We start from the raw sequence: 17405 nt of genomic DNA, 5'->3' as shown, positions 1-17405 counted from the left end.
CTGAGGAAAGCTTGGGAGATCTTCCCCATCTCTAGTAATTAGCCATGAGTGGTAAAGATCAAGTGAACAAAAAGTAGGTTACATAGCCCCAAGCACCTTGTCTTGCATTTTCAAGCTGCATCAACTGAAATTCATCCCACAATGCTACATCAGACAGTGCTTTTGACACATCCTCGGACTGAACTGCCATAATTGTGGCATCTAGACTCTGATGAAGGTGAAGGTAAATGATTTTGTCTTGACAACATGTTTAGCAAACATGTTACAGCAGGCGCTGAAGGTTTTTTGAATCCTTTCATGTGGTACTAAGCCATGAGCTGCTTGGAATATCTCTGCCGGACACCACTCCCAAGTATGTGATGGTTAGCAGAGAATTGTTTCCTTGCTGTTATGGCCACAGAGTAGGCTCAGTAGTGAACTTTTACCTGTGTTTAGTCATATTCGATGTGAGCCTTCTACCACCTGCATTCTAGTAGTCTTGCTGCCTGCTTCCTTAGCTAAGTTACTAGGTAAACCAGGGACCAGGCTCTGCCCTGTGAGAGAGAACCCTTAGGAATAATTGTGCTAACTTCCTGAGCAATCGAGACGAAGGCTTGGTGTGCTGGACATGCCAACAGGACTCCTTGAGGACTTTTTGGAAACCACTGAATTAAGTTCATTTTTGGACTGTCCTACTGGATTTGCTGCTCCTACAGAGGGTAGTAGTTGCTGCTGGCTTAAACCCAGCAGGAAGTGGTCTGAACGTGACTGGGGAGGTACTGAAAAACCCTCCACAGCACAGTGCAGTTGAGAACTCTAGGTCTGTAGTGTGGTACACCATAGTAAGTCGTCCTGCCCCAGAACAATTTTGGTGCTGCATCAATACGGCAAGTGGGTGTAGCTGAGAGAGTTCCCTTCCTTCAAGAATAAATAATGAATAGTAGTTTAGTTATAATTTACCTGGTATTTAACTGGCAGGTCATCTTTTGCAGCCTGGGTGGCCAGCCTGTGGGACAGCCAGCAGTTCTTTATTGCATGCAGGAGTAGAAGAGGGTGCCTCTGGCAGAAGAGTCCATCCAGGATGCCTGCCACGTTGCAGTCAGATCTCTCGCTCAGTATGCTTGAGGCAGAATTGCAATGAGGCATGGAGGTTGGATCTGCATTGAAGGCTTTGTCATTGGGTTTGATGACAAAAGTGGTTGATGAACTGTGTTTTACTATTTGGGTGTCGAAGGCAAGAGTGGAAATTGTCCAGAACAATTAAGTGAACCTGTAGGTGAGCAGAGAATTAAGCCAGGTGCTTCAGAGTCAATCCAAAATCTATCAGTTTTGTATTTTTAGATTCCACTATTAATCTCCAGATTCTCCAAATTTTCTGTGTGGTCCATACAGTAAATAGGATTCCTGTTCATTTGAATTTGCAGGCTGTGCTAGCTTGTCAGAAAATAAAGGTTTACTGTGGATGAATACATCTGAACAGTGTTGTTTATAATTTCAGGGAGGGGGGAGGATAACTGGTAAAAACAAATTGCTAAAATTTCAAATCTATTTTCAATTCTTAATTGTAGTATGTATTCTTCTTTTTGCTTTGCTTTACATACTCCTAAACTGATTGACCTCAAGAGTACCTAATCATTTTGAGAAATACTTGCTACATTCTAATTTTATTTTTTGTATACTGCCTAGGGAATGTGATTGAAGGGAGGTCTACTCTACCATAATAAATAAAACAACATCGTAACTTGGGACTTCCACACAGTTTCCTCATTTCAAAGGCATCTCATCTCCAAACTGGGTTTTCTTAGAAGTTGAAAAAAGAAATCAATGTTTGTGAAAATCAGCACACAGAAACCATCCTAATGCATAGTTATAGTCAGTTTGGACATCATGGTCAGCCATAGTTGAGAATGCTTAACTACAGTCTAGCATGATTTCTGAAGATTATGTGTGGGCTACCAAAGTAGAATTAGAAGCCATGGGTTGAGGTGGGTTTGCAAATCATGATGTGGCTTGCAGAGAACCAGCTCTGGGGTAGCCAGGTTCAGATTCTCCTGTTTGGCCATGAACCATGCTTTCTGATCTTGAGCTGGTTGTGGTACCATCACAGAATTGTGAGTGTAAAGTAGAGACGAGGGTGGAGTGAACATAAAGCTTAACGCAGAGTAGATAGAAAATGCAAGCACAGAAGTAGCTCTGAAATTATTTTATATATTATTGGGCTACTTTGTGTAAATCGATTGAGAGGAGTTTATGTAATAAAATCACAAAATATAACAATAAAAAACATAAGCAAGGCACTAAAAATTGCAGCAACAGCAATTGGACATCTGAAAGCTGCAGACCATGAAACATTAAAAGTTGTGTGAAACTTAAAAAATGATAAAACTAATCTAAAAACAGAAAGAAAAGAGGCCATTTATCCTGGGTTTCTGACACTTCAATGGAACATTTAACAGTAGAATCTAATGCAGGTCTACTCAGATGTTTAAGATTGCAGCCTAAGGCTCACAGACCTCAAATCCCAGATCATGGAGTTAGCCAACCAGAATTAGCAAGTTCAAAGCATATTTTGATTCCAAACAACCAGGCATAATGAACCACCTCAGTCTTTAAGTTCAGCTAGGGACCCTGCTTTCTGTCCTATTATTGTGAGAAAACAGGTGGCAAGTATACGAGACAGGGCTTTCTAAGTGGTGCCACTAAAGCTCTGAAACACGTCCTTACATCAGATTTCTTTTTGGCAGGACTATAAAGCTGGAAGATGGATATATAAAAATACTGGCACTTGAGAGGTTAACTTTGCAGTGATGGTTGTGTTTTGTCAACTATCCATGTTGGATTATAATAGATTTATATTTCATGGTATATTTATATTATATATTTGTACCAAAAACTTTATTGGTTGCTACACTAACTAAGTTTTGTTGCTATTGATTTAGAATTTTCCTTTTTAGTTCTAGGACACATACTAGATAGTACTTGAGCTACAGGCACAGAGGATCTCTTTCGCATGCCAAAAGAATGCAACTTTCTCAGGCTTTGCTGCTTTCTTCTGCTTTACTTTTTTGTTGTTAATCCAGTTAACCAGTGTTTAAAATTAGAAACATATATTATTGAACAGTATAGGTTTCTACGCTGCTTATATCATTCAGATATTTGAGTGAGTTGTGAGTTGTGTCTTGTGTCGTTAATTGCTTACACCTAAGCCATTTTAGGATGCTTCAGAGCTATGTTTTGCTCGTTTAAATGCCCTAATAGCAACTGTTCAAAAAGAACGTTGTGATAATGCATCCGGGGGTTTCATCTCTGTTTCTTTCCAGGCATGGCTGACCTTTGGACGGCCCTGTTATGGGATTTTAAAAATCTGTCTGTGACTAATGTAAGTTACGCTTTTCTGCTTGAGTTCTTTATTTTTGTACAGTTTTATGGTACCCTTCCTGAATGGGAACTGCTTGTCTTTGCATATTAAGTTTTCAGTTTCCAGCAGTAAGGAGGATTGTGTCTGGTATGGAATGCTATCTATCTGAAGAAAATGAACCTGCATCAAAACTGAATCCCTCTGCTACAGGATCTGTGCTTGGACAAGCAGCTAAGGCACTGCTACTACATTGCAAAAGGGAGAGTGGTCACTTGGGCTCTCTGAGGCTCCGAAGGGAACTGCAAGCATTTTAAATTAGATTCTGGAATTCGGCTGCCAACCCCTCTGCGCTTTTTGCTCTCTTTGTCACGGTGGCTGCTGCAGAACTTGTTGCTCTCATTTGCATAGGCCAAGAAGTAGAACAGATCACCTTGTATTGCTGGATTGCAGCCTGTCACTCATATGCAGAGTGCACCATTCTCTGCAGAGTTGGGCACAGGCCAGTTACCTTGGCAGAAGGGGATGAAAGATATCTGACAAGAGGGAGGAGATTGGCTTTCCTTTGGCGTGGGACAGAGATAGGTGGCCTCTTTGGGTTGTCATGGAGGGTTGAGGGTGGGAATGTAGGCATTATTTATAGCACTAAATATAGTTGACTCTGCTTTCATAGAACAAGATTTGGGTCATGTGACCATTTTCCTCCTTCCTTGGCTGCTCGTCTGTGCTGAGATTATGTATCTGAATAGGTAATAATTAACTGTTAACGAGCTTTTCATTAGAGGCCTGGCTGTATATGCACAGGGAGGCAGAGCTAAGGCTCTGTGGAAAAACCTGCTTTCTCTCTCAGGACAAGGTTGCAATGCTTTTAGGCTGATGCCCCCTCTTTGAATGCTTGCTAGCGTTCATTCCCTGAATGACTTGTGTGGCAGTTACTCCCATACTGCAACACTGTTTTGAGGTACAACTTCTCGACAGTGAAGCTTCTTGGCTTAAGAGAGACGTTGCTTGTAAGAGGTGCTATTCATTTTGAGCATAAAGAAAGCCTGACCCACATACCTTTCAATTACTTTTTTGCTGCTGACTTGTTAAGCTGCGGTAGCTATTGGGTGAACTTGAGCATAGCTCTGTGAAGTTGCCCAGGTGAGGATAGTTGTTAGAAGCTGGCATCTTGTGTTCATGGAGGTGCATTGTGACAGCTGAAAAATATGTAGTTTTTCCCAAGAAATGTCATACAGTCCCTGCCCATGGTCATGATAGACAGGCACAGGTGGAAGGACTAACGTGGCATTCAGCTGGGTTGCAGGTCTCTTCCGGAAGTGACCAAAACCAGCCCACTCTTGCATTCCCTCCTCCCTCTTTCCTATGTTAATAGCTTCTCTTACCTTGAGTGTTTTTCCAGATTAGACTACAGTGGCAAATGTAGGGTTCTGATATGGCATATAGCCTATAGATATAGAGAGCTGCTAATTGATTAACTTACCTGTTTTTGGAAAGGCAATCAACCTTTGGATTTCCCACTGAATTGTTTTCCAGTTTAATATGCTGCAAGTGAGGAGGTACATTTGTCAAAAAGCTGTTATTTCTTTCTCTGTCTTTCCGTCTCTAGCCTGATTTGAAAAGACACAGTGACCTAGCCTAGCTGAATTTAAAAAGGTGTTTGTGGGGGGTGCCCTTTGAATTAGAATGGGAGTGAAAACCTTTGAGCATATGACCTTGAGCATGTAAATTATTTGCCTTCCCTTGCTTTTAGCTCAGAGGCTGTGTGTGTGTGTGTGTGTGTGTGTGTGTGTGTCCATGCATGTGTGCTAAATATGCATTTGCTGCTAACATCAGACTGGTTTTTATAAGCGCCCCTCTGTATCTTTCGGGAACTGGTGTTTTTTTAGTAGATCTGCCTTGTTAGTGCAGGACTGAAAGGGCTGGTAGTGCATTTACAGTATGCTGCCATCTGGTGATAAAAGGTCTATAGATGCTTTTTGTGAGCTATTTTGATGGCAAGTTAGAACTTTAGAATAATTCACAATAGAGGTGGGCAGGCTTCAGACTTTCAGAATCTATTCTGTTAACTGGATTCCTGAGAATCCACCACCTGGAGCCAGGTGCAGCATACTGGGTGAGGTGGAGCCAGAGGCAAAAAGTTGGCTCAAGGGAGAGCCTACTGCCTACTGCATTGGAATATTTGCATTTACCACTAAAAATCTACATGGGGAGTTACTACAAATCCTGGTATGGGGTGGCAGAAAAGCTTTTTTTCTTTTCTTTTCTTTTTTACAATTGTTAACCATTGCAGAATGGAAATCCATTACATTACATTCATGAGAATTCTAGCACTGGGAATGCTATCAATATGGCTTTCACAACATCTAAAGCAAACAGCTATGGCAAAAAAAATTACACTACACAGCAGTTGCAGGATACTAATACCCTGTAAGGTGTTTTACTGAATGCCATTATGTAGGCTTTTTAAAAGTCTTTTTTTAGGTTATATTTGTTTAAAGAACTGTGATTTACAGAACAGTTCAAACCACTGATCTGCTATACTGGAGGGGTTTGTATGGTGTGGAAATATCTATCCACCTTTGCTTTGCCTGGCTCCAGTGCAACTGGACAGTAGTCACAAGCTATTCTGCAGCAATAGCCAGTGGAAACCCCCCAAAGGGGGTGATTAGAAGCTGGCACAGGATCTGCTGGATCTTGAATAGACTCTGCTGTTGCCCTTTCACCGAAACGGGCCCAATCCAGGCCTCTTTGCTACATCAGCTTGGGAGCAGGTGCGACAAAGAAGCATTTCTTAACCCCTCCCTTTCTGCCCTAGCTGGTGTGAGCAAGCAGCAGAGCTATAGATGTGGCTGTGCTACTCCATCAAGCCCCACTGCTGTTAGCAGGAGTGGGGTGGAGTGGGGTTGGGATAGTAGAATCATAGAATTGTAGAGTTTAAAGAGACCACAAGGGTCATCTAGTCCAACCACCTGCAATGCAGAAATCTTTTTGTCCAAACGTGGGACTCAAACTCATGACCTTAAGATTGAGTCTCATGCTCTATCGACTGAGCTATAGTAATGCAGCCTTAACAATCAGTCAAAAGTGAGACAGCTCCTGCCCCCTCTTGCAATACAAAAGGAAGAAGTGATGGAGAGGGAACAGGAAAGCAAGCAAACTCAGGTATCAGTTCTTTATAATGTTACGTAGTTCTTACAATGAGAAACTGGGGGAGAAACAGTTGAAGGAAGAGGAGAAACCAAATAGAATTGGTCTTCCAGCAGAATTGGTGGGAGTTCGGCTGCTTCCCTTTTCTTCCTCTGCTGCAACCTGATGGAATGGTTTCTGCCAGATGATAGTTGCTTTTCCTTAAGGGTGGAGCTACAGCTTCCACTCATCTGCCAATTTTACTCCCTTGCCTTATGCTCTAATCTCTCATTTCATCAACAGCACATCATGCTTTGAGAATTAAATTAAAAGTGAAACTAGAAGCATAGTAAAAAAAAATCCACTTTGGATTTTGGGTGCATGTGTTTGTTTACAATCAAGTGGTGTATAAATATAATGAAACGAAATGGAGTCCACCATTGCACAAAGCTTCTACTATAGGAGAGCATCGGCGGAAAAGATGGACCTGAACCATCTCTTCCTTGGTGGGGATATGAAAACATGAAAGTATTGGACCAGTAGAAAAGTAGTAAAGAGTAATAAAGATAAAGTATTGTACCAGTAGTAAAGAAGTCCTTAAGTTTTTAGGTGCTTTGTTATAAACAAGCCCAATATAAATGAACATAAACTATAATATATAGGTAGTGATGGGGAACCAGTTTTCCCCAGCCCTTGGCCTACTTTCATTTGACGATACAGCTGTTGCAGACCAATGTTGGTCTTCAATCAGCCCCTCTGGGAATCGCTTACTTTTATGCATTGTAGCTTGCAGTGAGCTGTAGGATTCAGGGAGCATGAAGGGAGAGAGAGAGATGATGGGGGGGGCAGGGATGGAAATGGGTGGAGTAAAAATGAATGGATTGATGCAGGTGCACATATTTCAACCCTGTGCTGTTGGAAAAGGTAAAGTGCGAAGCGTGAACCAGATATAAAAATGGAGGAAATGGGAACACAAATAAAGGATGTTAACCTGCAGCATTGCGAATTTATTCTGGCTCTACTCATTGCTGGCATGTGGCCCTAAACATGCTCCCCCTGAGGGAATGTAACTGGAGACAAATTGTTACAGCTCTGTGTACTCTTTTTAGGTAATAGAATCCCACATAATGGTTCACACAGACATTTGCATCACTTGATCGCTTAACACTTTGATTATCTACACTGATTTAAAACAATATTAAAAGTTCTGTCTGTACGCTTGTATATGCAATTGCTCATTCACACATGCAAATTGTTCTCTGCTTCAGAAATCAAGTGATGAAATCAAGTGCATGAACTTGTTATGAAAGTTATGAGTTCTCCAGCAATAATGTGCTCTTTTCTCTAGAGCAGAGTGTTTCCCAACCTTGAGTCTCCAGCTGTTTTTGGATTACAACTCCCATCATCCCTAGCTAGCGAGACCAGTGGTCAGGGATGATGGGAATTATAGTCAAAAAACAGCTTGAGATCCAAGGTTGGGAAACACTGGCTAGAGCAGGGGTCAACAACTTTTTCAGCAGGGGGCCGGTCCACTGTCCCTCAGACCTTGTGGGGGGCTGGACTATATTTTGAAGAAAAAAATGAACGAATTCCTATGCCCCACAAATAACCCAGAGATGCATTTTAAATAAAAGCACACATTCTACTCATGTAAAAACATGCTGTTTCCCGGACTGTCTGCGGGCTGGATTTAGAAAGCAATTGGGCCTTAGTTTGCCTACCCATGGGCTACAGCATGAATTCCTAGTGTGGTGCCTGACAGTAGTTGCTGGGAGGCTTTTACCACACTAAGTGGATTTGGTTCCTGGAATCTCAGCAGAGAGTTGCATGCCAAACAGGAGTTGGTATACTATTGTTCATATACAGTACTAATCACTGGATTTTGCTTATTGCTAATGTTACCATGCAGCATTTACATAACCATACAAAATTGGTGAATGCAATATCATTCCCTAAATTAAAAAGTAAGTCTTAATTAAAAGTTGCTAGGCTTTTGATAGAAGTTCCTTGACTTTCTTATTTACTTGGGTTCTTTTCGAATTCAAACCTGTTCAGAGGGGTGAATGGCAGTCTTTTTCTACCGTTGTAGGTTGTTGTAGTTTTACGTTTAGCCCAGTGGTTTTCAAACTATGGCTTTCCTCTCCCCTCCCTTGGGGGAAGTTCAGAATGGATGGAAGGGGAAAGAAAGCTCTAGGGAGCAAGAGGTTCTTGTGACTATCACAGCCTTTATCTCATTAAGCCAGGTGATATTAAAGATTGGATGCACTTTAGCAGAAGACACTTTAATTCATATGATTTTTGAGGGTGAATGGCCGATTGCTCCTGTCATTGCCCCATAAGCTCAGTCTGATTTTGGGAAGAAGTGCTACATTGTTCTTGACACACTAGGAAAACTTGCCCATATTTTTTTAACGCTTCCTAGAAAGTGATCCTCAGCAGTGGTTGTTGGAAGTGGCCACCCTTGGAAACCAACCATTGGAACGTTTTTCCATCCACCAAGCAAAGTCTGAATTTTTGCTGCCTCAGCTTGTTGTGAATAACTCCCTGCAAGTTACTATATCATTTAGGATCATCCAGAGTCTCGTGTGGCAGTGTCCCGTTCCATTTTTGTGAAATAGTTTGGCAGAATGACTGGCTGGTTCTGAATGCCTTCTGCTTTTTCTCGTTTTGAACAGGGACTGTTAGCCTTTTCATTGTTAAGGGAAATTAGCTGTTCCTCTAGGTCACTTTGTGGCATGTTAATTGGGGGTTTGCTCCTTTGTTAGCCCTCGGGGTTCTGAGTTCTTTGGGATCAGAAAGCAGATTTTCCTTCAATCATGAACTCCTTTTCTGTAACCCATGAGGTGGATTGATTTGTTCTGTACTTTAATCCTCAGAGATACTCACATAGTTTAGAAACAGGCGCACGTGGCAGGAAGACAGTATTGACAGTGGAAATGTTAATGAACTTTAATTAGTATAACTGTTTCTTCATGTGTAGAGTGGCACTTTCCTAGCTGCCTATGAAAATCCACATAAACATGTCGTGGAAGGAAAAGCTATATATGCTGAATTTGTATAAAACCAAGCCACAAGAATTACCACAGTGTCAAGTTTTATGTTGTAAACAACTTTTAAATGAACAGTAACACTGCAGTGAAAAAATGAGCAACGGTAGCAGTGTTGGTCTGTATGAAACAAACCCTCCAAAATCCATAGTTGGGCAGTACTTTTATTGCTCCAGTGAAGGTATTGTTCAGCTGTGGGTTTTAGCATTCTTTCTCCCTCTACACTAGATTCTCCCAGCAGCGGTGCTGCATATAGCTGTTCCTGATCTGTAACCAGAGACTTTTGTATGGTACAAAGTCAAAATAGCAATTTATTTTTCATGCACTGGTCTTTTCTGATTTAGTTTATTTGTTGCAGGTTAAAATTGGCGGGACTAGCCCATGTGTACATGGGTGTAGGGGTTGCTGAAATCTGCTATGTGGACATTTTAATCACCCTGCACACACACACCGGCAAAAATATCCCCTTTATGGTTGGATGTGCTGAATAGCAATAGAGCTGGCTTTAATTTGAGTGCTTTGAAGGGTATCCGGATACTGAACAAAAAGCCAGTGCCAGCCTCCCCACTTGCATGCCCTTCTCAAATTTGCCTTCCCTGCTTCCAGTTCCAGGGCCATAACCAATCACTAAGAAACACAGGAGTGATATTCCTCAGCTATGGTCTCATTTCATGCATACAATAATAGAATCATTTCTGCTCAACAATGTAATTTTTAGTAGCGTTAAGTATCTATGCTAATTCAGATCTTTTAGCTGACACCCTGCTTTTGGAAAGCCTGGAAGTGAGTTCCTTTTTTCACTTTAAAAAATTGCCTTCTGTCCATGAGGTGCATATTGTGGATAATGTTGGCAGTCTATACGCTATCCCTTCATTAGCACATGTTGCATACTAGGATTCTTACAGCAATGGTGATTTTGTGCTACTAGCAAAGTTCAGGAGAGACTCTAGTATCATTCTGCCTAAAATCTTTCTCAGCATTGGTTGCTGATCCACAAAAAAGTGGTGGGCCACAGTAAGCTTCTTACCAACTATTTTCCCCCCTGTTGGATGAACAAGGCAAAACTGTATGCTCCCTGTTTAAGGATGTATTTCTGAAGACCCATACACAACCCAAATACTGGGAAGACCATACTAAGGGAATGTAATAGAAGCTGGCAGGAGAGTTTGGGAGAGTACTCTGCAACTTGCTGTTTTATGGCTTCTACGCAGCTAGCTTTTGTCCTGCTTTGGTGGGGAAGCCTGCTTATTTTGAGATTTTTATTTCTAGGTAGTTGCTTCTGATACGTTTTGTTGCTGCTGCTGTTGTATTCAGCAGCTTTAGGGGATTTAAATTGTTGGTCTCATGGATTATTTTACTAGTGAAAGAAAGGTATTCTCCCAATTTGGCATTGTCCAGCTACTGGGATGCTCTGTCACACCCTCCACTAGGGGGCAGGCTCCTCTGAAGAAAGAATTGAGAGAAGGTAGGAAGCACTGCCTACTCCTGCCCACTCCTGGGTAGTGGGCAGTACCTCCTACTTCTGCCCAAGAGTTGGCATTTTTCCTTCCTTTGCAGTGAATGGACACAGCAGGTTCACAGCCTGGCCTTCGAAGCCAGTTCTAGCTGGTAATAACTCCTCTTCATGCCAGGCTTGAAAACATAGGTATTGCCTATGGGTGGGTGAGAACTATTTGAAGATAAATGCTGTCCATTTACTCTCAGATGGAACATTGAGCGTTTTCGGGGTACAGAGTGCTTAGAGCAATCTATTAAGAAGGGGGGGGGAAATCTCAGTAGAGTCATGGCTCTACATATTGAACTTGAATATCATGTTTCAATCTACTGATCTTCCCAGTTGTTATGGAAGAGAGACTTGATTTTCTTAGAGACTGACCTGGTCGTTCCTTGGAAGGTAGATGAATGTTAAGTGTGATTGCATGGAGTGATACAATAGGGACTAAAAACCGCTTCAGTGACCAACTTAGCATATTAATTTTTTGGCTTTTCTTCCCTCTCACTAGAGCATTCAACTCCAGCCAAGGTGGTGAAAGCTGCAAATCCAAGGCAACGTAAAGGAAGCAAGGCAAGTACTAATGTTCATATTTGTGAATACTCCAAAGTGTGGGAAGAGGTGGAATGTGACACTCAGTTGTGTATCAGAATGAATTTGTGGGACTGTTTTGGTTTTATTATGTGGGTTAACGGTGGTTCTCAGAGATATCTTGCTTTTGGTTTCTTGACAAAACTTGAAAGCAGCTTTAGGGGTCTTTATTTTTTGTTTCCAGCTCTAACTTTCATGATCAGCACCTTTTTAGTGTATCTGTTCTTAGGTTTTCCTTGCTTGTGCACCGTCAGTACTTGTGCACCTGTTCTGTGCTTGTGGCACTTAGTGGTCTGCAAGTACATGGCTTAATCTGTGTGCAGCTGCTGGTGAATGGATGATTCTGTCTTACGACAGGAGATTTATCTGGAAAGCCTTTTGCAAATACGTTTTCAGCTTTGACTCAATTTGCCTGTTATTGGTTTGGTAACAAACAACTCCTGTTAACTGTTTTTGGGAAGATGTGTCAACATCCTTCCCACCCTCCATCATTGGCTGGTTTCTTTAACCCCCTGGGCTTCTCTGCTGTTTAGTCCTTGACCATCAGTACAATAGGTTGCCTTCTGCTACACTTGGTGCCCACAGAGCATTTTTAGTCTGTGGTAAAAATGCTTCAGTCTGCAATGCTGCACATCAGAAAAACTGATGTTTGCTTGTTGAAGTTGCATGTCTGGTTTTAGCTACTATACCTGTACCGAGTAGGCTTGGGTTTATGCTGCTATTTTTTCCTGGGCACTAGAGACTGCATTATAAGAACAGACCTGTTGAATCAGACCAGAGACCCATCCTGTTCTGCACAGTGGCAAACTAGATGTTTATGGTATGTCCACAAGCAGGATGTGAGGGCAATAGCACATTCCTGGTGTTGAATGCAATTTTTGGTCTTGGAGGCCAACAATACTAGTAGCTGTGTTTAACTTCATCCCACCATTAATTTATCCAATTCCCCATTAAAGCAAAAGATGGGGTGTGACTACTTAAATAGTCCCCTCAGGCACATGCACCAGAGATCCACTGCAACATTTTGTTGCAGGGGGCCTCTTTGTGATAACAAATTAATAACAAAAATAGTTTCCCTAGTATAACAAAAGTAGTTTCCCTTGTATGTTCGCTATGGGTGGTAGGCAATAAAGTTTCATTATTAATGAAATGCCTTCCTTCCTAAAAGTGTGCTCTCGTGTTGTTCTTGTCCAGCTTCATTTGGCCTCTCTGCAACCTTTTTGCTTACTTTATATGTAGTTTTTAAGGGGACTTGACACCTTACATGCAGGTTCTGTTCCAAATTTTAGAGAGGTCTTTAAGGTGACATAATTCAGGCTAGATCAGAAGAAATCTCAATGGAATATCAAGGGTTAGAAAATGAAAACAGCTGGAAGCAGGATATGCCATTGATTTGATCTGCAGTCGCAGGCTCTGCTAGAGGGCAAAGCTCAAGATGTGCTTGCAAATCAAGAGGCTCTGCTAATTTAAGCTCAGTCAGTCATGGCAAAGTTCATTGAATTATAACATTTATGTGCCATCCGGTATTCCTAGGCATAGACTGTGATGTTTAATGAATAAAAATATTACTGTTTGAAAACATAATGGCAGTAACGCAGCAAGCAACCTTGGCTCAGTAAGGGAGAGAGCTGGTGATGGTTAACTTTATGCAGCCAATTTTGCAAAACAAAAAATGCCGTGTCATGTGTAAGGCTAGCAAAATCTTCCCCGTGTAAGACTAATCCATTGTACAATATCATGCAACTTCCCCTGTCTTGTAAGGATATCATTGCTTGCTATTTCCTCCTTTTTCTAGTGACTGAATTCCTTCTTCCCATACTTACTTGGGAAGCAGCATCTGTCCTTGCTCAAACCTGCTTCTCTTTCCACATCCCATATCCCCATCCACATAAGAATAAAGTCAACCTTTTTTTAAAAAGAAAACCTATAGTATAAGTCAGTTTTATCTTAAGGTGATGTTGCATGTTGCAGACAGTGCGGAGAAACAGATGCACAAATGACTTGGAGATCCACTTAATTATTCCAGGGCAGCTGGAATTATTCCAGGAGAATATACAAATGCTCCTTGCATGTGCATCTGTTGAGCTTGTGTGTATTTGCTGAAATGCACACACAGGAATATGTGTGAGGCACTTGCATATCTGCTTTTGGCGCTTTCTAAAATATGTGAAACTGCTTTTAGGCCCCAGTTGAAGTATCCTTACAAGGCAAGAAATGTGGGCCAAATCGATTAGGATTGGCCTTTGAGATTTCTCCTTATTGTATGTATGAGATTCTTGTCATTTAAACCCCAAATATCACTATTATTGTTTATTTATTTAATTTTGTTTTTTGTTTATTTGCAACATTTAAAAATATGCCCTCCACTGAGTTTTAAAGGTGTGAAAAATGCATTTGAAAACCAAAATTAACATAAAATACAGCAACAACTATATAATCTAGACTACAGTCACAGAGCAATAAAGCCATGGAGCAGCAACAACAGCAAAATGAAGTGCTAGCAATACCCAATGCACCTCATCCTCTCCTCAAAGGCCAAGGTGAAAAGGTGTGTCTTCAGTTGCCATTTAAAAGAAAACTGTGTTGAGGTGAGACACAACTCAGAGGGGATGTAATTCCATAGATGTTGGTTACCATAGACCTCAATGGGTGTGGGAGCTCCCAAAAGGGTTTCCCCAGAAGATTTTAAAGACCAGGCCAGTTGGTATGAGATGAAGTGTATTTTCAGATATTTGAGTCCAAGTCATTTAGAACTTTGAATCTTGCCATTTGCACCTTAAATTGGGCCCAGAAGATAATCAGCAACCATTGCAGTTGTTTCAAAATAGGTGTTTTATGTGAATGGCTAGCCACACCCCCAGAATTAATTATTGTCCCAACCTTTCATAGCACCTGTGTTGCTAGTGTAAATAATGTTCACTAGGTGGCACTGTGTTTGCAATGACAACATTTAGTCATGCCTTAATTGCTGAAACTGAGTTGAAGCCCCTCCTTCCATTGCATTTTAAGGAGGAACACAAGACTGTGGAAACTGCAGCATTGAAATGTGTCAGGAACAGTTCAGATGACAAGAGAACAAGAATTTAAAGAAGGCAGATTAAATGTACCCAGCAATGCTACAGCAGACACACCTGCTCTTTTTAAAAAGTGTTTTGCGCAGTTTTAAATTCTAAATGCTTGTGTACATTTGTATTGCACTCAATACTTGATATAAATAGTCTTAAGAATTACTCTCTCTGGCAATTGGTGTCACAGGGTAACAAAGCCAAAGATTAATGGGCCTCTAGAGAATGGGTTGCCTTCCAAAGTTGGATTGCAGCTTCCATCAGCCCAGCCAACATAGCCAATGGTCAGGGATGGGGGGAATTGTAGTCCAACAACACCTCAAGAGCATCATGCTAGCTACCCCTTCTCTAGAGAATGTAAGATTAGGTGCTGCCCATTTACTGTACTCTGTCATGGCCTTTGAAATCTGAAATGTTCACCATGAAAAAGGACAGAAATAGTAGGTGCTTAATATGGATTTTTAAAGGAGGTGAAAAGTTCTCCTGCTGGAAAAATATTACAGTTTTACAAAGGGGAACTCCTTGTTATATGATACTCCGTTGATTTGATATCTCTGCTTGTTTTACTAGGTTGGTGACTTTGGGGATGCCACAAACTGGCCAACGCCAGGAGAAATAGCTCACAAGAGTGTCCAGGTAAAACACCCATTCTGACTTGAGAAGGAAGGTGCTTCTGTTCTTTGGCGTGCTTGTGGATGACTAGGGTTCCTGAACGAATAGTGTTCTGTGCAAAAGCAAATGATTCCATGGGCCTTTGGGAATTTCCTTGTAGTGAAGTGGCTTGCTATGATGGTAGCATTACAATCCTATTCATGTCTACCGAGCAGGAAGTCCCATTAAGTTAAATGAGACCTACTCTAGGTAACTGTGTTGAATTGCAGCCTTGATATATATCTTTCTTATGCCTAGGCACCAATGTGAAAGTTTGCCTAGTTTAGAAGTAAGGTTTTTTAAAAAGGTTTTTAGAGTCAGAGTTATATCCAACTAAGTGATTGTGTGTGCAGAAGAACTTCTTGCACTGTGGAACCTCCTATTCTCTGTGTGTTCCCACAGCCCGAAAACTACTCTTGGCAGTTCCCTCATCCCTCTAGAGCAGATTTGGGGATGATGCAGGGGGAGGAGAGAAGGTGAAGTTGTGTTGCAGTGACTAAGTGGGATACAACCCAGAATAACTTTAGGCTTAAATTTCTGCAGTGCATCAGGATTAACATTTGCACCCTTCTATAAATGCAGTGTCTATTTAGTCTTCCTTAAATCCTGCCAGTTAAATAAAAGCTGAGAAGTTTTTTTTAAAGTATATATAGAGTAAGAAATCCCTTCAGATTATTTTGTGTGTGTGTGTGTGTGTTGTATGTGTTGAAAGGGAAGTAACAGGGTGGTAAGAACTATGTCCCCTTACACCCAGTAATGAAAATTGAGAAAAATGGGGGGGTGGGGGGGAATGGTACCTTAATTGCCTCCAAAGATCGGTGTTCCCTCAATTTACTGTTTGAAAGTGTTTATTGGATTCAATAAATCACATAATTATGAAAGCTCAATTAAAATGGTGATTTAATGTACACACAGATAGATAAACATACAGTATCCATAGTTGATGGAAAGAGGTTGAAGATTACATTGTTGTGCTTAAAATGAATTGGCATTGTGGAAGCGGGCTTTATACTCATACAAAATTATTTCAGTAACCAACAGTCCCTGTTAGGTAAAGGCAGTCGTTTATGTAACCTGAACCTAAGCCTTTCAGGGCTTTAAAGTAGTGGCTAACACTTTTTATTGGGGCTGGAAATGCACTGGTAACCAGTTCATCTAATACAAAATTGGTATAATGCGTTCTGATCTTGTGACCCCCTGGACAACCACATCCCATACTAGTTGAAGCACCTGTGCTGTCTTCAAAGGCAGTTCTGTATGTACGACACATTACAGTAATCCAATCCATATATCATATAGGTGGATAAATGAGGTGAAGTCTGATCTCTCCATATAGGGCCACAGTTCGTGTACCGGACTAAGTTGGTAAAAGGTATTCCTGAGTACCATCAGGACCTGAACAGCAAGGAATCTAGCAGCACCCCCAAACTGGGAACTTGATTCTTTAGGAGGAGTGCAATCTCATCATGGACAGGTTGAACACCTCTATTCAAGATTGCCAGATCTCCTACCCACAAGACCTCCATCTTGTTTGGATTAAGCTGCTGCTCAGTCTTCTTCCTCATCCATCCTCAAAAAGTCTTCAAGCATTGGCTCAGAAGTTCCACAGCCTCCCTAGGTTGGATAGATTGAAAATAAGTGGTGCATCATATTAATCCACAAACAAATGACAATTCAGCCCAAACCTCTGAATAGCTTTCCCCCATTGCTTTATACAGACATTAGATAGCATGAAGGACAGGATAGAACTGTGAGGCACACCATCAAACATGGGGTAGGATATTTGTTACCCAGGCCAGGGTTTTAAAGCCTAAGGCCAGTGTGAAGCTGAAAACTTTTTTTAAAAAAATGTACTAGGAAAAATACCGTATTTTTTCGCACAATAGGACGCACCTTGTTTTAGAAGAGGGAGAACAAGGGGGGGAAATTCTCCCCCTCTCTGCCCAGTGCCCCTTCAGCGAAGCGGCAGGAGGCGCTACGCAGAGAGGGGGAGAATTTCCCCCCTCTTGTTTCCCCCCTCTAAAACAAGGTGCCGTTTAAGGTGCGTTCAGTCGCCTTTAGGCGGCTACCTTAGAAGCCTGGAGAGCGAGAGGGGT

General features: G+C 41.5%; 1 protein-coding gene and 1 long non-coding RNA gene across 5 annotated transcripts in view; both read left to right on the top strand.

Moving 5' to 3' along the window:
* Nucleotides 1-17405, top strand: part of LOC310758033 — a 333274-nt gene that overhangs the window by 282156 nt on the left and 33713 nt on the right. The gene's annotated exons all lie outside the window — the stretch shown is intronic.
* The window catches only part of LARP1 (La ribonucleoprotein 1, translational regulator), a 72304-nt gene that overhangs the window by 21186 nt on the left and 33713 nt on the right, over nucleotides 1-17405 (top strand). For all 4 annotated transcript variants that reach the window (XM_083603816.1, XM_083603814.1, XM_083603817.1 and 1 more), the window contains exons 2-3: nucleotides 11514-11575; nucleotides 15229-15294. In XM_083603816.1, the coding sequence (XP_083459942.1) occupies nucleotides 11514-11575; nucleotides 15229-15294 (128 nt within the window). The remainder of the gene's footprint in view (nucleotides 1-11513; nucleotides 11576-15228; nucleotides 15295-17405) is intronic.

This window comes from Podarcis filfolensis (assembly GCF_964270895.1).
Source record: "Podarcis filfolensis genome assembly, chromosome: 2".
In the NCBI taxonomy this organism is placed as follows: domain Eukaryota; kingdom Metazoa; phylum Chordata; class Lepidosauria; order Squamata; family Lacertidae; genus Podarcis; species Podarcis filfolensis.
The sequence above is the reverse complement of the archived record's forward strand: the minus strand, read 5'-3'. Positions and strand labels throughout refer to the sequence as shown.